The sequence below is a fragment of the Acanthopagrus latus genome, chromosome 22 (assembly GCF_904848185.1).
Source record: "Acanthopagrus latus isolate v.2019 chromosome 22, fAcaLat1.1, whole genome shotgun sequence".
NCBI classification, from domain to species: domain Eukaryota; kingdom Metazoa; phylum Chordata; class Actinopteri; order Spariformes; family Sparidae; genus Acanthopagrus; species Acanthopagrus latus.
The window spans coordinates 508,754-532,110 of record NC_051060.1 but is presented as its reverse complement, the minus strand read 5'-3'; the positions used below and the strand labels follow the sequence as shown (position 1 = coordinate 532,110).

The 23,357-nt window shown below is 38.6% G+C and overlaps 1 protein-coding gene across 4 annotated transcripts; it reads right to left on the bottom strand.

Annotated features, from left to right (window-relative positions):
• Positions 1–356: 356 nt before the first annotated feature.
• On the bottom strand, positions 357–19,604 carry lbr (lamin B receptor). Of its 4 annotated transcripts, none has more exons than XM_037086333.1 (14): positions 19,504–19,604; positions 14,863–15,037; positions 14,201–14,416; positions 12,963–13,046; positions 11,297–11,483; positions 10,065–10,261; positions 6,899–6,953; positions 6,388–6,582; positions 6,159–6,262; positions 5,474–5,599; positions 5,119–5,287; positions 4,847–4,927; positions 3,567–3,689; positions 357–2,288 (listed from the first exon to the last, which is right to left on the bottom strand). In XM_037086333.1, coding segments are annotated over exons 1-14 (1,875 nt in total). In that variant the 5' UTR covers positions 19,506–19,604; the 3' UTR covers positions 357–2,127. The 4 variants fall into 4 exon arrangements, with proteins under 4 accessions (XP_036942228.1, XP_036942231.1, XP_036942229.1 ...); XM_037086336.1 differs by having other exon boundaries at positions 14,219–14,416; XM_037086334.1 differs by having other exon boundaries at positions 19,396–19,552.
• Between the last annotated feature and the right edge of the window lie 3,753 nt (positions 19,605–23,357).

Genomic DNA, 23,357 nt, shown 5'->3' with positions numbered 1-23,357 from the left:
GACAGGGCCAGCAGGAGTAACCCTTCTGTGCCTATTCAGTGGCTGCATAACCAGGAAACAAACCCAAAAAACAAAGGACTCATGGGGGCAGGTATGTGCCAGGTGAACAGGCGCCATCTTTGCATTCACTGTCTAGCTCTATTATAAATCTGCCTTTAGTAGGACAAATGGTTTGTAGGCGTTGACCCTCACCGTTCAACGCGATTATGTGGTCTCTTAACTATTAGACCTTTATAATCCCTTAATTCATAAGGAATGTCATGGACCTAACATAAGATTCATCCACGGTCAAAGTAAGGCTGTGTCTTATTCCTCACCCTCAAGCCAACAAATGAACCAACTCCACAGAAGGCAGAAAAAGGAAATACTGTAAACTTTTATTTTATGCTGCAACATTTGTACAGATAAGCTTTTTCCAGCCACTGTCACAGATTGATTCATCCTCTCTGACAGCCTGCTGGACCTCTTAACTTCTCATTCATTGTTGTCATATATCCATATTGCTTTCCACTGACAGCCTGCCAAACCAAGAAATTTACCAAAATAAAATTTACCAAATAAAATTAAGAAAGAAAATCACCATGTTGTGCGCAGAGAAATAAAAGATTGTGGCTTCAATTTTCCAATGTGTTTTCCTCTTGTTTTTCTGATGAGAGAGAAAACATTTCACAATAATTTCAATACATTTTGAAGTATAGTCCAAAACATGGCAGATCTAGCTGTAAACATCACTACAGTGGTCAAAATCAGGTAGTTAACTTAAAAAAGCAACATTAAATATCTAATAAGTAACATTACTATTTCAACTACTGTCACCTCTTTACTCAAAATAAGATGATTTCAAAAATATTTACATGGTATTCAGTCAGCACAGCATAAAAAAATGCGACCTAGTCTAGTTAATGTATTGCTACTTATCTACAGCTGCACGTGCATAAAAATAATTTGGGTTTGCAAATGCACAGGTTATAAATGCCAACACAGTCAAAGGCTCCGCATTTGGTCACAGTATAAACTTCATTAGAATTGTCATTTGACCTGGCATGTTAAAGCTTTAATAGGTTCAAACCAAATTCCTGTGACAGTGGTGGAAAAATAACAAGCAGTTCATAATATCTCTAGAAAGTAACTAGACAAAACAGAAATGTTTTGTCAGCACCATCAGAATATGCAGAAAATGAAAGTCAGTTTCATTCTAAAGGCATGACTTGTGTGATGTGGATGGGTACAGATACTAAAATTGTTGTTGAAATGCAAAACAAGTCTAACTCATTTTCCTCTTAAGCAGTGACATTACACTCATAATTACACACACTGCCTCCCAGAGGGCAGAGGAGGAAAGACTGGACAGTGAGTGAACCTGAGGTAGCACAGCCAAATCAATAGACTTTGGACTGGATAACATAGGGAAAAGTTAAGTGCATTTTGCTTGAAACCACCAAAATCATTTTAAACTCAAAGTCAAATCTAAATATCTATATAAAATTATACACAACAAAATTATCAAGACAAAACTTCTCTAATCCAACTTTCTGACATCATCCTGGGTCCTGAGAAAGAACATGAGTTCCACTGTACAGGTTTAAAATTCATCATTTAAAAAGATTTTTTAATCCCATCCTTCACAATATACATGAGCAGTATTATTATAGTAGGAAGGTGTACTTACAAAATTATTCTTTAAAGCCAAGCTGATATTTGAATGTTTTGAATGTGTGAGCACAGACCAAAAAATATGCAAGTGGCGAGTATAAAAACAAATGTGTATATACAAAAATATACATCCTAATAAGACATTCCTCGCAGAGGCTTTTTTTCCAACCCATTATGTAAACTTTTAAAAGTATATGTTTTTTGAGTATTTTCTATTTAAAAAGGCAATTCTTCAAACAATCCATATATATAATGACTGTCTTTTTTTCTTCCATCAAAAAATTCAAAGAACTGTAGCACCTTCAGTCCAGAATCAAGATTTTTTTTTTTCTTAAAGATTCTTGGTTTTAAAAAAGCCTCTAAAAAGACAAATCAGTCAGTCAGTCCATTCATATTTGGGTTTTTGTGAGCTTTCACAGCCATAATATTGGGTCAAAAAAGGCCTCAGCTAGGGAGTGTCTGGCGCTGGGTTCCTCAATAGACGCGGGGAATGATCCTGTAGCGAACAGTTCTGCAGTACTCATCCCACGCTGAGCCGTACTTCCGCCTGCATTCGCTCATGTCTCTGGAATCTCTGTGCACGAGCAGGATGACGAAGTAGATCATGTAGTACCACGGGAGGAAGTGGCTGAAGCCTGTAGGTATGAATGGTAAGAGGACAGGGGGAAAAAAAACATTGAATCTGACTGTCGAAGTTATTTGCTCTCGTCTTTTTACACCATTTTTATGACAGGAAGTCAGAGTAAAGACGCTGTAGTGTAATGATGTAGTGAATCTCACCAGCATCTCTCATCTACAACAACTGATTGTTGTATGTAGTATGTTGTATGTATGTAGGCCTTCTCTGTCAGCTGATTGACAACCATCTTAAGTCAACAGTTCATCTATAGTCCCAAATTTGAGTCTCACAAACTGCCCACTATACACATCTAATCCATTGCCATCTCATGGATTTAATTTTATGAGGCCAGAACCAGTGTGTTGCAAAAAAACCCACACAATCTTCTGTCCTCCCATCACCAGCTGTTTCCTTGTAACACGAGCCACTGAAGAAAATTCATATTATATGTGAAGGTGACAGTTAGTCTTTCAAACTTCAACCACTAGAGGTCAGTGCATCAAAGCCTTTTCTTCCATGTGGTTTCGTGAAAGTTGCTCTTGCTGCTCTTATTTCAGCAACTGAATACAACCTTAACAACCACAAAGAATAGAAGTACAGACATCCTTTATTTGTATTGATATTTCATTTGTTGTATATGTCCTTACTATGTTAGTTCTTCACTGCAAATGTGATGATAGTGAGGAATATTGTGATTCCAAATTGATGTCTGAATAATAACTCACAAAAACAAAGTAACCTTATGTATGTATATAAAGTTAACTTTGCCACCAAACAGCCTCATTGTGAAAGAGTGCTGCCTTTACAGGGGGTAAGAGAAGCTGATGTGATGGGTATGATTTCTACAAGCCCCATACACATATGATAATACCTTATTCTAGAGCTGCAACATGTATTTAAATAAGAAGAGAAAAAAAAGGTCAAAATTGTCCAGCTCCAGGTTCTTATATGTGAATATTTTCTGGCTTCTTTCCTCCTCTATGACAGTAAACTGAATGTCTTTGAGTTGTGGACAAAACAAATCATTTGACGCCGTCATTTGAGCTGATCGATATTTTATAGACCAAATAACCAATTGATAAATTGCAAAAAATAATTGACAGATTAATAATCAATGAAAAATTGTTTTTAGCTGCAGTCCTACACCGTTTCTTATCAAGCCATGTTTCTATCTGTAACTCATGGCTATTGTGCACCTGATGCCGCAGAACTACACATGCTTTGTCAGGTCACCTGCACACTGTTCACTGGACTACAAGCTACAAGCTGTGGTACAAACGTGAAGCCAACTCACCACAAGGTAGAGACCAGGCCAGAGCCATGATAAGGTCTCCTAGGTAGTTGGGGTGGCGGACAACTCCCCACCAGCCAGACACCAGCAGACTCTTCCCTGTCGCTGTGGGAATAGTCTTCAGATCTGGAGAGAAAGACAAAAAAGGTGGAGATCAACTGATATGAAACACTGTACTTTTTGTTGAATTCATTAACAACTCATATAATTCCTGCTGTAATTATTTTAAATAAAATGCCTGAATCAAGCCCAGACATATTAACTACAGCTTTCCGAGACACACTGCTTATTGTCTGTGTGAAAGGTTTTTAGGTGCACATACTGACTTCAAACATGTAGAGGATGGTATGAATAAACACAAAAACCATCAAATAACTTCACTTTAAATCTTTAAAAGGATAGTTTTGTTTTTTTTTACCACTGCTGACTAACTTGTGATGTACCACAGGGTTTGGTATTGGGACCTAAGTTATCTATACTTTATCTGAATGATATTTGTACAACATTTAATAAGTTGAAATTCATTACATTTGCAGATGATACATATTTATTTTGTTAAGGACCAGACATTAAAGAACTGTTGACAACAGTAGAAAAGGAGTTGCTAATTATGAAATTAAATTATACCTAAATGGAGTAAAAATTGAAAGAGTACATGAAACTACATTCTTGGGAATAATTTTAGATCATACATTTAGTTGGAAGCCACATATAGAATATATGAAAAATAAAGTATCCAAATCTATTGGTATAATTTACAAAGTAGGGGATTTGCTGAACAAGAAATCTCTGCGTATATTATACTTCCCACTAATAATGTCATTGTGTTGAGGTTTGGGGAAATGCAGGCAGGACATATATAACCCCTATAAGTAAATGCCAGAGAAGAGTTATCAGAATAATTAATATAGCTTCCTATCGCAAAACCAATAATAAATTATTTATAAAGTGTCTTAAAATTCTTAGACATTGTATACATAAAAAACATTAGAAATACTATTGCATGTATGGTAATATTTTGTCAGTTAACTGCACATAATTTAAGTATTTGTTAGTGTAACCAAAATAAAACTATTCATCATCATCATCGTCGTTGTCATCAACTATTTAGTCATAGACATACTGTAACTCTGGTGGGCTGATAACTGGAGAGCCACAACATTACTAACTCTAATGGCTATTCAGCCTCAGGGATTTCCTTTCAAGGCTAATAGAAAAATGAGTAAAAGAAAAAAGTCATGACATAATGTTATTATTAGCCTTGAGCCTGCAGCAGAACTTACGAGACAGTTTAGGGTCTGATGGGTTTCTCCTAAAGGTGTTTTTCTCAGAGTTGGATTTCCTGAAGATGTAGAAGCCAACAACTGAAAGACAGAGAGACAAAGAGGGAACTTATTACAACCCAAACTTTTGAGAAACTGTGGCTATGGAATGACTACTGAAATTATAACTTTATCTCCCCGGGAATTGCATCTGTAAAAAAATACTTTTATGAAATCCAAATTCCTAATGGAGATGGCCAGTGACGTCAGTGTCATTCTCATGTCTGACTTACGTTTGAGTGTGATGATGGCTCCAACGGCGGGGAGGCTCAGGGGGTTGGGGTGACTGACCAGGTAATAGGCCTGCAGAGTGTAGGTAAAGGGAACCCACACCAGATCACCAAACGCCAACATGAAGCCAAAACCATCATGCATCAAATCCATGGTGGTCAGGATGGCTTCCTGAGGTAAAAACAAGACACATTTATGTATCGCTTGATGAACTACTGATTTTTTATCAAGATGAGTTGGTAACCTGACCATGTATGTAGTATTTTATTCATCAATGTATTTCATCAAATTCCCCTTGAATTATAGTTTAGAGAAAGTGTCACTGTTACAGGACATTTTCATCTCTGCTGTGCTCACCTCATTCCACAGGCCGTCCACCACATAGAGAAGCTGGAAGAGGTTCACAAGGATCATGGAGTAAGATGGAGCATCCAGACGCTGCTCCTTCATCTCAGCCAGCGCCATTGCAAAGTTGATCAAACACTGAACAATAAGAGACAGATCAAATCCAACATCATTATCAATGGACCCTTATCAGTATAGCATTTGTAAAGATGACTTGTCTTGTAAAATACTTTGAAAACCACTAGAAGCCTGAACTAATTATCTAAAAATCTCCAAACACAGAGACCCATGTTCAAAAACTGTAGTTCTATGATGCTATAAAATCTAAGCTGAAATTCTACATTAGCCTGGCAGCCTCAAGCAAACATAAGGCACTCCTTGAACTCACAGCACTGCTGAGGTTAAACAACAATTCCAAATATGGCCACTATAGAGTGCAATGTGTATAGAAAAAAAAATGCAGGCCCCTTTGAAATAGATTAAGTGGCACTTTCATCAACACTTCAATTAGCTGTGGTGTGCATGCAGTTTTATCATCAAATCAAGGCAGAGTTGAGTGATTCTGAGCCATGAGTCTGGTTACGTCAATATCGAAAGGCTTGTTTTATTTTCTAAAAATAATAATCAATATTTGTTTTACTTTGAGCTAGTGGATTTTTGAGACGAAAGTTTGCTTTGGTGTCCCGTGACAACTCACCCAGCCAATGAGACCAGGGCGCATCTCACAGAAGAATTTCAGATCAAAGTTTTTGATGCGGGGATTGAGCTCACGTCCTTTGAAAAAATCATAAACCACATTGCCTGGAAAAAACAAAGTGTGAGAGAATATATCAGAAAACTATACTTATTCAAACCACTCAAATGAATGAGTAAGAAAGGCCCAAAACAATGTATCTGATCAGGAAACTGTAGATCTTTGCCCTTACCAGAGTTTCCTCCTAGTGCCAGCTGTGCTGGTTCAGCGTAACGAGAGCGGACATACAGGTAGGCACTGAGCAGGACGGAGATGAGAAAGGTGGACGTAGCCAGCTGCAGGAAGTGGCTGTGGATGTATGTTAGGTCAACACCCAGGTACACTGCTGCAGCTGCTGCTAGAGCACTCACCATAATGGCAAAGAAACCTGGGCAGACACAGAGAGGTTTAGATACAAAAGAACAGAATGAAGAAGGAACGTCAGCTTGAAATTCATTAAAAACTACAAAGAAAGGAAGTTAAAAGGTTAATATGTTTTAACATGTAAAAAAGCAAGCCAATGGTAAGAATTGGTAAATGTTAGTGAAAAGATGGTATCAATCTGTTCAAGTTCAATAAATGTGACACAAATAAACTAGTAAATACAATAAATTCATTTATTCAACTTTGGCTTTTAGTGCTGTTACTGTCACTTATTGATTGAATTTGCTCGCAGTTGGAGTTTTCACTTCACATGGCCTTACCATTGGTTCTGTACTTCAGCCTCTCCCCAGACCTCAGTGGCATGCCTTCGCTCAGCTAGAAAAGAGAAACAGAAGATATTGGGATTAACACCTGACCATTAGCACTGTAGGTTGCAACAGTCATAGTTAAGTGAAGGTCACTTACTCACAAATGGAAACATTCATGTAGGGTTGGGTGATAAGTGGGGCTGGGTGCTGTTCACATTTGAATGGATAGTGGTACTCAATGGTAGCACTGCCACGAAACCGGTACTTTTTTATGTTGAAACAATACCTTGAAAAATATAGATATCTGATACCATGTTTTGATAATATGAGAAAAAAAATTAAAATTAAAAGATGAATATAACAAGGCTTGTATATTAATATTAATTTAAAAATATTTAGTATCAATATTTGACAACACTAACCAACAATTATAACCAACCTATTATAAGTTTCTCTGTAACACCAAAAATGACATTTCAATTGTAAGAAATAAGTCACCAAATACGACCAGCCTCACTCCATGTGGAAAAGGGGGACCTGTTTCTAGTGAATAGTTTCCTAGTGATTAGTTTGCAAATCACATACTCATCAGTTTCATACATTTTAGACATACTAGAAAACCTTTAATACTGTTGTAGTGTACTGATCAGAATGTTGGTAAAGAATTTCAGACACAGCCAGGGACTGAATTTTGGCTAATGCTAGTAAAAATGTGACCAAGAAAGCGAAAAAAGCCTGGTTATCTCCAACAAAAACTTAATTTACTAGTTGATAAATATCATCAAGATGTCTATGAAGTTGTTAACACCTTGTTGTTTATGTAGAAGGGTTCAACGCTCTGTGAACCAGGGCATAATGGGTGCAGACTAGGGCTGTCAACGAATATTCTAAATTCAAATATGTATTTGATTATTAAAAAATAAATAAATAAATAAACCGGAGATTCTATTGTGAAAATCAATATTCAACTGTGGAAAAAAAAACACATCAGCGACTGCTTTGCGAGTGGGCGCACAGCATGACGGGTCAGGGACAGGACACAGAAGTCACACTTGCATAGCGTCACTCACTGCTGAAAGTGAGACGCGACAAAAACCATGGCAGATGCAGATGGCAGAGAGAAAAACGAAATGGCAGAAAGTTCAGTGCCCAACTCGAGAGCAGAGAGAGTGGTTAGGACTCCAAGTAACCTAAAAAGCCCCATTTGGAAATACTTTGGATTTTGGTCAGTAGATGGCAAAAATACAGAGCTTCAAGATAAAGTTGGATGCAAGCAGTGTAACCTACAGTTAGCTTACCATTCCACCACTAGCAACATGAGGGCACATCTTGAAAATGTGCATCCAAATAAGCATGCCATGATGTCTGGAACTCCAACTAAACAGCCACGTCTCGACTCAAAATTTTCACCGCCCGCCACAAGCTCATTGTCTGCAGCACGACAAGAGGTGTGCACGAAGAAACTTGCTTCGTTCTTATGCAAGTACATGAGACCAATGATCAGTATCGTTGAGGTACGAGCTTCAGAGAGTTTTGTCAAGAATTGGAACCAAGGTACCGTATCCCAAAAATACCTATACAAGTAGTTATGTACAGCGCAAATACAGATATTGGAATAGTTCCAGCCTATGTGTTTTTTTCATTTTTGAGCAATTTTGACAGCCCTAGCACAGGCGTGTTGGAGGTGCTGCAGGGGATCTGGATTTGTTGACCTGGTCAGATCTGTATTTTAATTACAAATATTGCAGCGAGTGTTGCCCTGACTCTATATGACATGTCACTCTCTCTATCGCTAACTAATACGTTACTCTAAAGGTGTGCTCTAACATACTGAAATTTGGCGCCAACTGATCAAAAGTAATTGGTTCTCAGCAGTACCAGTGATTCGGCTGGTACCCTTAAAAGTAGTCAGTTCAGTATCTATACCTAGCAATAAGAGAAAAATCTTCCATCAAGGTATGTGCACTACTATTACATGGAAACAAACTCTATTCTAAAAATTCATTGAAAAGATAATTAACTGGACCAGACTTGACCACATTTGATAATTTCCTTTGTTTACTTTGAACTTCCATTAAAAAATAAAGCAAGTGCCTCACTAGTCAACTCAGTAAATCTCACCGTCTTTCAAAATCTTAGCTTACCAAATGAGAACAATAACGGTGATTTACCATCAGTTGTAGCTCTCATGGCAGGTGAATACATGCATCACCTACCCTAAATGCACAGCAAAAACGTGAAAAACTATGTCCGGTTAATCAGGTGAAGAGATGCTCTTTTATACATAAAGCACACAAAAGGATATTGTCCATGTCAGTTACATTCATGCCTCCTGGAAATATTCATTTTGGTTTAGGTGAGGGAATGAGAGGGGTGTTGCCTGGGTAGAGCTAAGGAGGAGCCAGACTGTTTATGTACTAACATAAATACTATGTAGATTTGGATAACATGAGCAACATTATCAAATGAGTGAAAGCAATATACAGGCAAGTAAAAAAAGATGAAGCAGCTACACTGCTTGCACTGTCAACACACACACTCACTCGCTGTAAATCGATTGGTGTGGACAGCTTCTCTGTTTCAATTCACTTCAGAAGCCAAGTCTTTATTGTAAAACTCTATAAAGTGAAGATGTCTGTCTTCATTTTACCATGGTAGGGACTTTTTAAGTGGAACAGGACACTGAAGATGAAAGACATACATTTTCACAGCTTTTGATTTACATTAAAAGAAAAGCACTACTTGGACTGAAATACCAAACATAAAACATGTATTACATTCATGAGGGTTACCACTTGGTTGAGGTGTTTTTGAGATAAGATATTAAGAGGAGGAGGACTCAGCAGGGAACGGACAAGAGCTTCCTTTCTCCTGTGAACTGTTGGCTCTCCTGACCATTAGTCTAATTTCTGCCTCCTGCCAGAGTTACCAAACAGAAAAAGTAATGTGCCGCTTCACATGTGTCTCTCCTATAACAGTGAATACTGTGGGTATGGTGGCTATCACCTTACCCACACTGTACTTAATTTAAGGTAATACTGTACTCATGATATTATGCACAACTATACAGAGGAGGGAGGGGAACAGTCAGCATTTGTCTGCTGCCTCGTGATTTAATTTGTCTTTATTGACTCTTGCATGTATTTCTGTGTGTATAGTTTTCAGCGCTTCCACTCACTTTTCCAAAAGGCAGGATGTAGAGCAGGGCCTGGAATAAGACCCAGAGGATGACAAATCCAAGAGCCTGGGCATCCCAGAATTCTTCAAGGGGGGGCAAAGGGGGAGGGAAGTTGATCAGACTGGGGTCCTCCAAATTGACTTGGAGTACCACAAAGAGAACCCAGGCTGGAAGAAACAGCAGCCAGAAGTACGCTCCTGGACGAACGAAAAGACACACCAGTGATACTTAATGTCATCAGTTAAATTAGAGTTCATGTTAACGCAACATTTTGCATGTCTAGCTTAACACCATAACCAATTACACATAAACACATACACTACACACAGATAAACTAAGACACTGATTTCCCCACATACAAGAAAGTCACATAGCTGAGCTATCCGCGAGGCAGACAAAGTTTTGTAGTGAACACTGAGGTGAAGACAAGACAGGTGGGCAAAAAGGAAAGTAGACATTTAACACCTCTTGTAGATTCTGTGGTTTAAAAAAAAAAAAAAAAAATCAGGCTTGCATCACATCTGACTAGCAGTGTTCCAGTCTTTCAGCAATCCAAGAAGCTGTATGTAGCTAATAATAGCCAAGAATGGCACAACATGCATACTGTTCTGATACAGCTATAGCGTTTCCTCACCTGTACTGCCTGGACTTATACCTGTAAGTCTGTCAGTGATTGACAGGGAAAAATATTCACACGAACCAGCTAAACAATGCTGTGTGGTGTTACCTCTTGCTTTTCACTTTCGCATTCATGTTAACAAGTCGAGCGAGTCGCGCTTCTCAAATGTGTGTCAAGTGAGGCTGCTGCATCACTATATCTAGAGATTCAGAGTTTTACAGCAACAGGCACAGTTCTCTACAAAACAGACCTGAAAACAAACTATAAACAGTCATAACCACATCACACCAGTGTGTCACTACAGATTTAATGTTTTTATCTGCAGAATATGTCACAGACATGAAGAGAATACACACAACAGGTGATGGGTATCTACAGCAGGTACACTGCAGCAGCAATGCCGCCTATGTGAACACCAACACATGAGTGAGCAGCAGCAGCTCAGCAACGCAGCCGCCATGCACCAAACAAGCCCCCTATATGGCCAGCCTGCCCGATACATTTATCAAATGTCAACTGTTAACAACTGGAATAATGGAGGACTAAATATCCCACTCAGGCTAGCAGCTGCATATTGATATGACACTGCTTTTCCTTCCATCCTGTAACCTACCTATCTTCCCGCCAAAGTCAAGCGGGGTGGAGAGGGTGGCAACAGCAGCTGCAGCCACTTTGGCATCCTTCTCCTCCAGCTGCTCTGGTTTGGTCTCAGCTGGTTTAGCATCTCCATCTTCCTTCCTGCGGCGCAGATTGTAACGGCCTTGGTTCAGCTCAGGCTCTGCTTCTACCTTAGACTTAGACTTCAGAAGAAAGATTGAGGTTTATTTAAGATTCTGGATTATCAAAACACACAAATCAAAGTCAAAGTTGCACAAGATGTGGGCTTGTAATTTCAAGTTCGTGTATACCATAAAGTCATAGGGTAAAATGTATCCAGCCAGCCAGGCCTTTAACGGCATTACCCATTTGAATGCATTTTAGATTATATAAATTGATTGATTTAACCCACAATATTAAGCTTCAGGTGCAGGGTGGGTTCATTGCAGTAAGCTCACAATGACACAAAGCAATTGGTGGCAGTTAAACTAACTGGTCTTCTGAATCACTGAAAAAATGACAAATAATGAGGAAACAGTCTGTGAGAGTAGCCATATTTTTAATGTGAAATAATTGGTTAACATTTAAAACATGCTGTATGTACTGTAGAACTTACTGCTCTTGAGCAATAATATGTCCTGACACAAAAATGTTTCTTCATATACAAAAAAAAACACAAAAAGAAAACTTTTGATTAAATTATATTCTATGTCTCAATCAAAGTGAGAGCTCAAGATCAGAAAACAAATCCAATAGTAAAACCCCCAGATTCCCTCCTTCAATTACAGCCCTTGGAGATATATTTGCGTGAGTGCAACTTTTGACGCACTCAACCAAGCTATCGTGTAAATTTACATTTTTTCATGAAGTAACATTATGGCTTTACTTTCTCAGTTAACTACAAAGTACTTTCTCAAAGAAACAACTGGGATGGATTTTCTTGGGGAGCTTCTCACAGAGGGTTATATACCTATTTAAGACTTATGATTAGGTCACATAGCCATACAGACTAACAATAATATTAGAGGTGTCTGGTGTCAGGTCTGAAATCCTACTCAGGGATCAGATTTAGACAAAAACAACAACAAACAGCAGCTGAATTGAAATAAGACACTATTACTACTACTATAAGTTTTATTTACTTTATCTTAACTTCTATATGAAACAAAGATAGTGTAAAGTGAAGACATAGGACTCTGCATAGCTAACAGATATTAATAAAGGCAGGGAAGGTAAAGGCGTAGCACATGTTGGTACATCATGTGACGAGCTAAACGAAGCATGATCTTGTGAGGGGAGCCTCTCTCAACTAGAAAAAAAACACACACAGACACGGCCCCCCAACGTGCATGCATCATGACATTCCAACAGCTCTGACTTACCTCAAAGCCCATTCACTACATGAGTAGCGCCTGGAACATCAGTTGTTTTTTTAGGGAATACCATCAATCTGACAAAACTGATTTTAACTTAACAGAGATATGCTAGTAGAAAAGCTTATGAAAAAAGAAGAAGCATTAATGCTTTCTTGTGCAGTCCAGTCCAAAGTCATGATGTCTTTTTCACATTTAAGATTTAGCACATGTTGTTGGTCTGTGTAATTTATAGTTTTTCATTTGGGTCAATATGGACCTTTTTGGCACACTGATGAACATTTTTTTTTATTACAAGATGAAACTCACCTCATTTACTTTGTTAGCAGTGTTATTCTCCTCTTTCTTTTCATGCTTATTGTTGCTATTGTTCTCAGCTGCACTTGTCTGTTGCTGCCCATCAAACAATGGCATGACATTGATGGAGAGACAAAAAGTGGGGAAAAGCAATGTGAGGAATCGGCAGAGGGAATGTTACGGTGTTATGGTCAAAATTCATAAAGACAGAAACTGACACATTGGCCCACAATGACAAGGTACTGATGATGGCATTTGATGATGGACTGGATCGTGTCCGACAATTGTGCACATTTTTAAAATCATTTACTGGCAGAACTTAAATTTAGTTAAATGTACTTGACCAGTAATTATAATTGTGCCAGTTCATCTACAGCGTGTTTTTTTTCTCCCCACCTCGATGTTTTGTAGTTAAGAGCTAAACAAGCACCATAATGAGATTATTTAGAACAACCTGCCTGGCAGGCCAAGCTTAAGAACAGCCAAATGTTTACAGTGGTTACAATAGTGGCCACATAATATAGTTTATAATAATAGAATAAACATTTTAATGTAAATTCTTAACAAATAATGTAGAATGTGTAAACAGGAATACAGGTGCAAGTGCATGGGTGTCTTCATTTAAATAACATGTAACAATAAATGGCAATTAGCTCAACTGTTTAAAGAATAAACTGCTAAATTTCAAATGCACTGGTACAACCAATAAAAACGTTTAGTCCCATTTAACAAATTTCTGGGCACTTGTGAAACCAAAATAGTGGCAACCTGGAGCCCTGAAAGGCGAGAATTATGTGGTTGGGCACCAAGACTGATTTCAATCACTACAGGTCTTTGAAGAGCATGCAATAATAATCAAAAAGCACTTCACCCTATCACTTTGCAACCCATGCAGTATACTGTATGACTCAGTTAGTGGCACAGGAAGCACCATGCATCTGCTTCTTAAAGGTTCATGGTAAAAATCTTTCAGCAGCAGAGACTGTCTTTGTCACCAGGTGACATTAACAAACCATTTAGCTACAGGAAGTAAACATGGATTTAGTGGAGTGACTCTACATCAGTATACAACCGTCATGTAGGTACTGTATCAATATATATGGTACATGACACAATTTATGTATTCACTACAGGTCTATAAATATTTCTGATCTGCATATACACAATCTCCTTTGATCTACTTCCTTCTGTACATCAGCTTCTCTAGCAGCGAAGGGCTAGCAGACTGAGAAGACAGCTGTGGCACTTACCAGGGGACTGAGCCTGACCTCTAGTGTATCCTTCAGCTTTGCATCCCTGCGGGAAGAAGGTGCGCTTTCTGTTATAGCTGCAGCAGCGACAGCGGCTGCTGTGCGGGATGAAGAGCGGCGCGTGGTTCTCGCTGGGGAACGAGACCGGCTACGACGGCGGCCTGGTGAACGAGAACGGGAGCGGGAGCGAGACCGGGTCTGGAAACCAGCAATATTCTGAAGGAAAACAACAAGTAAAACAACAAAGGAACTGAAACAATCACTAATAACTGTACTTAGTTTTTATAGGCAAAAATGATTAGAGGTCTACCTCATCTTGCGTGTTATATATTATCTTTACTTTGTAGTTATGAGCTAAAGCAACATTTAATATGAGGGCTAGTATCAGTAAACCACTTTGGATGGACAATCATCAATTCTGTAGATGTTTAACTATAAAGTGGGTCAACTGAAAACTTTGATTCCACCTAAAGGTTTCTCTGATAAGCTAGAAGTAGCTGATTAATATCCATAATGCCAACTGTTCATGCCTCTGCTGTCTGTATAGCTGAAAATCTACAATTTTACCTTAAGCACTGAAAAAAATATACAACAAGATACTACACTGACAAAATGTTGCACAAATTTCTAAAGACTCTGAACTTAAGTGTTTGTGTAGATACCTTGATGTCTTGGTCCTTCAGCTCCAGCTCCGTGCCGTCCTTGTAGATGACGGTGAAAAGCTGACTTTTTGTATCATAGCCCAGCACCTTCACCTCATAATACAGATTGCTGCCAGGCCAGCGGCCCATTACCATTTCCCCTCTCTGATACTTCACAGAAGGCATCTTCATTGACCTAAGAACATGTAAAAGACAAGTGATAAAGAGAGAGAGATATATGTAAAAGAACATGTAAAAGACAAGAGATAATGAGAGAGATGTATAATGAGAGCCAGCAGAAGAACGGGTATGGATGCGTGAAGAAAGGGACACAATGAGAAAGTGAAAGAGAAAGGACAAGAGATAGGAGAGGGAGAAGAGGAAGTGTAGGGCAAATAGAAGGTGGGCAAAAGAGGTAAGACAATAGCACTCGAGGGTTTTTTATGGTTTGATCGCATGTCCTCTCCTAGAGTTTACTAGATTGAGCACAATCACTGTAGATGATATATTTATTTATTCAGTGTAAGCTTGGTGTTGAAATTTGAGAATTCTTTGATACATAAAAAAGTAGGGAATCCACATGCGTTTGGTATCAAATACATCTGTAATGATTGTTAAGAAAACTGTCAGTGCAGTGCAATCTTAGCTTGCCATTGATGAGTACAATGAAAATTAATAATTTGACAAAGATAGGCATTGTCATCGCACCCTGCCCTTTGTCTCCATAAAGTCCACTGAAACACAGCATGAGTTCAAACTTTAACAATCTGCCTGAATGACAGAGGCAAAATCTAATTGTCAATGGGCTCATTGTCAGTTATAGACTTGACATACAACTTCTTTGTCTGTTCACTGCATTTACATACAGACTAACTAAGGCTGGACAACAAGTCACCATTACCATGAAATACAATTTATATTATATATATATATATATATATATATATATATATATATATATATATATATATATATATATATATATATATATATATATATATATATATAAATAAATAAAAAATCATACAATATGGAAGTGACATTGGTGGCTGTTGCGAGAATTGAAACTTACGTACAGTAGATACGAACTAGGAGAAACTTATTTAGCATGCACAACAAGATACTACACTGACAAAATGATGCATGCATTTACATACAGACTAACTAAGGCTGGACAACAAGTCACCATTACCATGAAATACAATTTATATATATATATATATATATATATATATATATATATATAAATAAAAAATCATACAATATGGAAGTGACATTGGTGGCTGTTGCGAGAATTGAAACTTACGTACAGTAGATACGAACTAGGAGAAACTTATTTAGCATGCAAAGTAATGGACAAAACAATACAACTACTTTATCATGTGACTGTACTTAGCAGCTGTTATTCAAAAGGCACAGGGCCACTGCAGGGTTAGAGCGTGCACCAACAGAAGTCCTGAATTTTGAGCTTTGAGATGCTCTTCAGCTAAAATGGGAACTGAAGCAGATGAGAAAAAAATGCAGTACTACTACATGAGCAGAGATGAGTGAGCTACTCTGGCCACCCCTTCAGGCATTTAGTCATAAAAATAATTAAGTGGAGATATGTTCAACCCAAGGACAACATGATAATCTGCTCTAGCCACAGTCTAGACCTGAACCCCTGCAGGAACCCCCTGACTTACAAAGGTTCTCTTTTAATTTTATTCTACTAATGTGTGCGAAACCAACTTGGCAGATATGTGGTAAAGCAAAGTAAGGCCAGCCAATTCTATATTTGTCACCAGACTCAAGGCTCCAAGCTCATTTTCCATTGGCTGCACCTTATTTTTTCTTTTAGATGCACCCACATCTATTTAATTTCTTTAATTATTTTAATTATCATAACAGGAATAAAAGGTGAACATGTTTTCATTCAAATGACAGCACACGCAACAAGAAATTGTGATAACCTCAACTGTTTAAAAATTACTTTTAACAAACACCCAGCTAGCAGTCATTACGAAAATATTTTTCTATAAATGTTTTAATCTGAGTTGCTGAATATCAGGTGCACTCACACAACATGTTTAGTAGCACTTTACAGATCTGTGGCACATGTCCGACCCAAATATTTGCCCCATGGAGCCTTGACCCAACTGTTCTGATAGCTGACGGCATTAAAGATTCTTTAGCAATACCTGCATCAAAATTGTTCAAATAAATGTCATATTATCCTATCCTGTCGTCTCTACCTGATCAAATTGTATATATCAGCAGTTTACTATTTACCACCTACATCAGCTTCCACTTTGGAGCAACAGTACCTAATGTAGTGTGCACTGCAGGACACAATGAGGTAGGCCAGGCAAGGTCAGCATTATGGACCATTAGTGACTGGGGAGGCTCAGTGTCTAGAAAACCACCACACTACTGCAGAACTGCTGACAGGTCTGTCCCTGCTAGGTTTACCCAAAGCTGTCTGTCTGAAAGAGTGGTGTACCATTCAAGTCACAGCCAGCCAGGCAAGGATTTTCAGACCAGCCAAAGTACAAATGTAATAAACCTAAACTGTGATTGTAGCTGTCAGGTCTGCCAATGCGAACAGTCAGTTAAAAAATAAATAAATAACTGGGGTCATAAAATTGTGATAAAAGTTTGTCAGTTTTACTACTAGAAATCCTCAGAGTTCTGAAACAAACCATGCACAGAAATATGTGTTTAACACAACTAAAAAGAAATCTATGAAAACTGAGATAATTAAAACATATGCTGTTATTCTAAATCATGTTTCGTCTCACCTTGCCACTGCCGCTATAAGAACACAGAATAAGCATTGCAATATATCAGAAATGTTTGATTAATAGCACCTGAACAAGAACCTTAACCATATGATGAGAAATTAAGCATTATACTCGACTTGACAAAACAACTGATTTACAGCTAAGCTACCAACAGCTCATTGAGAAGCTGTCTTACCAGGATTAGGACAAATATGCAGGGAGAGTTAAACATATGCGTTCAAGCCCTTATCCACTGGTAACTCATCTAATCTTGTTAAAACACAAAAATCCACAACATCCCTCGGAAAAACATCTGAACATGACACACCCAAAGTAAGTCCCTGCGCTGCTCTCCTGGCTTGCCTGCCGTGTTCCATGTGGGATGTGGAAGTCAGGGCTGAATCGTGACAGAGTTTCCCATCAGATCTCAGGCAGAGTTGATGAAAGGATACGGGCTGTACCGTGGGTGGGGTTTTAAATAGAAGTCAGGCAGACTTAGGGGGATCCCTTTGTGCTGAAAATTGCTCCACCTGGTATGCAGACCCTTTGACATGTAACATGTGATAGGTTGTAAACTCCCATTAATGTGGCGATAACGTCTCATGTCAACATTTCACTGACGTATTATTTAACTTCCATAGTGGTGGGATAAGTATAAAAAAAATACAATCAAATATATCTGCATGGTTTCCTTTGGTCCGCAAATGAAAAAAGACAGAAAACTCACTGCAACACAAACTTCAGTCCCCGTATTGAACGCTATCTTACAAAAGTCTGCATACTTTATACCTATCGTAGATAAGACTATCTACTGTACACAAAATACAAACACCTCGCAACAAATGTAAACTGAGAAGTGAGTTAAGTGAGTTAATGGAAGATGCTTACTCCTCCGACCCGTTATATATTCGTCTCCTGCGAAATGGCGTTATAATTTGTGATCAGGTGTAACGTTAAGAACTTCATTATTTAGTCAACTTTATTTGACGTTTGGTAAACTCTCACGTCTAAAATCAAGATATTTTACTGTGTGACAAAGAAAGTGGTTTGTTATCTAGAATAATAGAATATCAAATGTATATTCTTTATTCCTACTGTGATGCACAGGACCTGTTTCTTTAACCACCGGAGCCTAACGTTAGCTTTGTTTCGCTTCAACATAGACGTGATGCAGCTGCTAGCGACAGAAAGGAGGGAAAACGTCATTCATTCAAATATTATTGACGAAGAAACCAAACCCATCCGCCAAAGGCTCGACCCGTGGGCATTAGCAAATAAGTTCGACCGAACATAATTCAGTGACGGTAACGACATCGCAGCAAAATATTTTTGAACATACACTGCGTAAATAATCAAAACACCGACAGGGCTAATGTTAGCATTACGATGTAATGAGTTCGCCCTTCGTTAGGCAGGCACAGTCTAATTTCTGACCATGGTATGGTTGCGTACCGTTAATCTGGATGATAGCGAATAGTGCGTCCATACTGGTGACGTTACAACTTCATGAACGTCACACTGTTGCAGACTATAACACTAAGCATTCCAAATAAATACATAAACTATTAAGCGGAAAGCTACCCCAACACAACATAAGCGTATAGTCCATACAACATATTTACTTGGACCGGTGGAAACAAGTTTAGATTCCAGGAACTAGTCCGAGCCAACAGCGCCGTTATACAGCCAGCTTGAGTTAGCTTCGGCTAAGCCCCAGTTTACCAACAAAGACATACGAAGAGCGATTTGCTATTTCACATCACAACCATACTTGTTGGCCGGATTTACTTACCTTAACACCAAGCGAATAATTCCAGTGAGTAAAACTGTTACGATATTCCTTAATGAGATGAAGAATGAATAAATTAAGATTAATATTTTAAAAGCGGACTTCTCTCACATTTGACGTATTGCTTGTTCTCCCTCCCTCTCTGGGCAAGACCCACCAGTGACTGGAATGGCGCGAAGGATGCTGATTGGATAGGTCAGCGTTCAATTCAAATAGTTCTGTGATCTCATTGGTCACCGGAGGATTTTAACTGAAATCGGATTGGTTTTACTACTTTGTTTACTGGTGTCAAATTACCGTCCTACAAAATGGTAGAAGTGTCAGGTATAAACAAATATCACATAATAAACATTCTATCTTCCACATGACTGACACATTTTGCTTTATATTTTGCTTGATGTCATTAAAAAGCCCCCACTAATATAGAGGCACTGATGGAAAACAATTCATACTCAAATTAAAATAATGTTATTTGAAAATAGTCAAATATAAGTTCACCTACTGCATGTGTATATCATTGTTTTTAATTAGTGTTAATCACTTATATAGATAATTACATTTAATAATAAGCCTACTATACCATTGGCTACCATAAGCATTCTGCTGAAATTAATTGGAAATCAAATGAATTTAGGAAATATAGTCCTTGTTGAATTTTCCGTTCACAGCAAAAAAAAATTTATTTCAACGGCTCATGAAAAATTGTCAACTGAGAGGAGGATATTGCATTTTTGCTCTGTTTCTGGGGGAAGCTGTCATCATAATGGTGCTATAATTCTCATAAGACTTCTTGTTGTCTTGTGTTAAAACAAGCCCTGGAGACAGATGCATACACATTAAATCACTTGGTTTGGGTAGTATTTTTTACAGGCTGCTCTTGCAGTGCAGCATTTACTGAATATTAAGAAATACATTGAATACATTTGCATATACGTGTTCAATATTACATGGAGACCTGACATTAAAAGTTTAACTTTCGGATGATCTCAACTTAAATAGTTTGGAACAATATTTTCTTTACTAAAAAGTCTCAGTGTATGCTTAATATTTACTCATCGCCTTAAATACTATACAACAGCAGACAGTGTGAGGCTCTGCACTGTTTAAACTGTTGAATATGTGTTGAATATGAATTAGGTTTCTATCTAAAGTTTTTGTGACTTTCAGATCAAAATGTGTCATTTTAAGAAAGTTATTTCCTTTTAAAGCTGTAGTTATAAACCTGCTGTACTAAATCATTATGAGGCCACTACATTGGCTATTATTTGTTATACTGTAACATCTCTGTGAGAAAGTGCACCATCAGCTGAAAGTGATCGCATCAAACTACCATGACGATATACAGACATGAAGTATGGAGGAGTCACTAACAGCTGCATGCTGTGAGTTATTGGCATATATGAGAGAGCTGACTGTTGAGACACATTATTCACACCTGCCACTCACAGTGCCAAAGGTCAAAGCTCATAAACACAAGAGGAAGACAACTGATTTTTAAAATTCAAACTCTCCAATCCAATGACAGCATCAAGATTTTCTCAGCTTCCTTGTCTTTCTCTCTCGTCTTTCTCTCTGCAGCTCAGGGTGTTTTCCTGTCTGAGTGCAGCTTTCGCCACAGCACAGCCCCTCTCTGGCTGCAAGTCAAACAAAACCTCAGATGAACTGCAGAAGAACTGCCAGACCTCTCTATGCACCGCCCACAGGAAGTGTTGCTGTGTATTGTAAAGTGAAGCCGCGGAGAACCAATAAAGTGCGGGAAGTCTCCTTTAATCAGAAACTGGTTTCACCTTTTAACCCAGAATGTTTGAGGCAACAGCTTTGACAAGCGACACCCAGAAACTTAACAAAATTATTATGAAATTCATAACTAAGAACATAAAGTTAAGGTTGTATTTAATGAACAAGTTTTATTTTGTTTCTACAACTTTAATGCAATCAAGACAGAGGAAAACAAGGGACTTTTTATTTTTTGCAGAGTACCAGAACCACAAATAATAAGGCACAAATTCAAAGCCTTTATTTTCATTTTTCAACATCTATCACAATAGTGATGTAAGCTCCTTAAATTATAATAAAGAAGGCTGGTCATGATTTAAAACAATCATTCAGTAAATACATACACTGGCTCCTCATGAATAACTTGTAAGGAGCAGCCATTTTACATTTCACCTGCATACAAACCCTCTCTTTTTCAGTTACACCCCTTTCCGGGGCTTCACACATTTCCCTCCTCTTTTTCCATCCTTTCTCTCATGTCATACATCACTGATCTGAGTCAATGAAAAGCGAAAAGATGAATCAAAGAACATATATAACAGTTGTGATGCATCCAACTAGAGTTGAGGGCCAGTACAAAATCCTCTGAGAATATACTTTGTAGCTGAGAAAACTGTCTAAACCACAACTTGCAGTATTGCAGGTTCAAATCTTGGTCTTGACCACAGCTCTGTCATCCTCTCACACAGCAGCACAAAGAGGGAGCACTGCAGAGAGACATGTAGGCTACTTTCAGTTAGTGTTCCTCTTCCTGTTCCTGTTCTCCTCTGGTGAGCATGACTGTGGAACAGTCAGACATGTTGTCAAAGTTACCCAGCTGTCAATCAGAGGCTCGCCTGTGCGAGTGCGTGCGTGTGTGTAGTCATTCAAAAATGAAAATGGAGTCATTATCTGCCCACCCCCAGGCCGATGGAAAGTCGGGTGACGTTTTGCAGCATCTCTGAACTTCACAGTGTCGCTGTATTCTCCTACACATCTGAGGTGGGTGGAGACTTTAAAAGGTACAAAACAACCTCCGTCCCAGCAAATACTAAATGGCTCCATCCATTATAATCCAAGTCTCCAGAACACCTGGGATCCTAAATCGATTTGAAAATATATTATTAACAACCGATTTTAGGCCAGAATCTTCACTGTAGCAGCACCCTATCTGAAGTGGGTGCAACAGCTCCACCGCACATGTGTAATCTATTTGGGTTCTCGGGGTCTCTGGAGACTTGGCTCATGATGAACGAGCTATATGGAACCATTTTTTTCTTCAGGTGTTTAATACATTTTTTCCCCTTTGTTAAATATAGGGATGTCCCGACCCATTCGGCAATTTCGGCAGCCCGATTTTTTTTTTTTTTTTTTTACGTCAGAGCACAATTTGAAGTGAACGCAGTCCAACGGCGATATGTAACATCTTTAATACTTCCGCTTCGCGAGGGGGTAACAAAAGAGCTGCATTTAATACTACACATTTGATACGGCAAATAAAAAACAACACTTAAAGTTAGACAAAGAGTTCACTCGAGGAATACAGGCAACGGCACCGAAGCAACAAACACTCGCGGATACTTTCAAAAGGACAGGAGAAATATCCTTGAGACGGCGACATGGCCAAATATATTACACAGAGGGTCATTCAGTTCATCGCTCTGGATAACCAGCTCATCTCCGTGGTAGAGGATCAGGTTTTCTTCGTCATCTGGAGTTTTTGAATCCCCGGTATGCCCTACCATCTCGGTATTACATTACATTGACTCTACTTTCCAGTTACAACGTGCCGATGTGCGCACTAGTTTGGTGGGTCTCATACAGTAGAGCATGTAACACAGGCAATCGAGGAGATGTAGAACGCCGTGAAATAGACAAGCAACGCGTCCACGTCATTTTACGTGACAACGTAAGGAATATGAAAAAAGCCGTGGATGATATGGAGGTACCAAGCGTGGGCTGCGTCTCACACACACTTCAGCTGGCTGTACACGAGGGTCTGCTGTCATAATGCAGTGTCACAGACTCACCTGCTAACATATGGAAGGTGGAGGGAGGCCAGTGTTGCAATAGCATATGCAGTGACATCCCTTGTTGAATAATAAAGTGTATAGCTACAACATCGAGCTACAATGTCTTGAGGCTAAACTGAGTACTGCTTATTCAAAGTCTATAACAGTGAAAGTCATTTAAAAAGAAACAAATGTAAG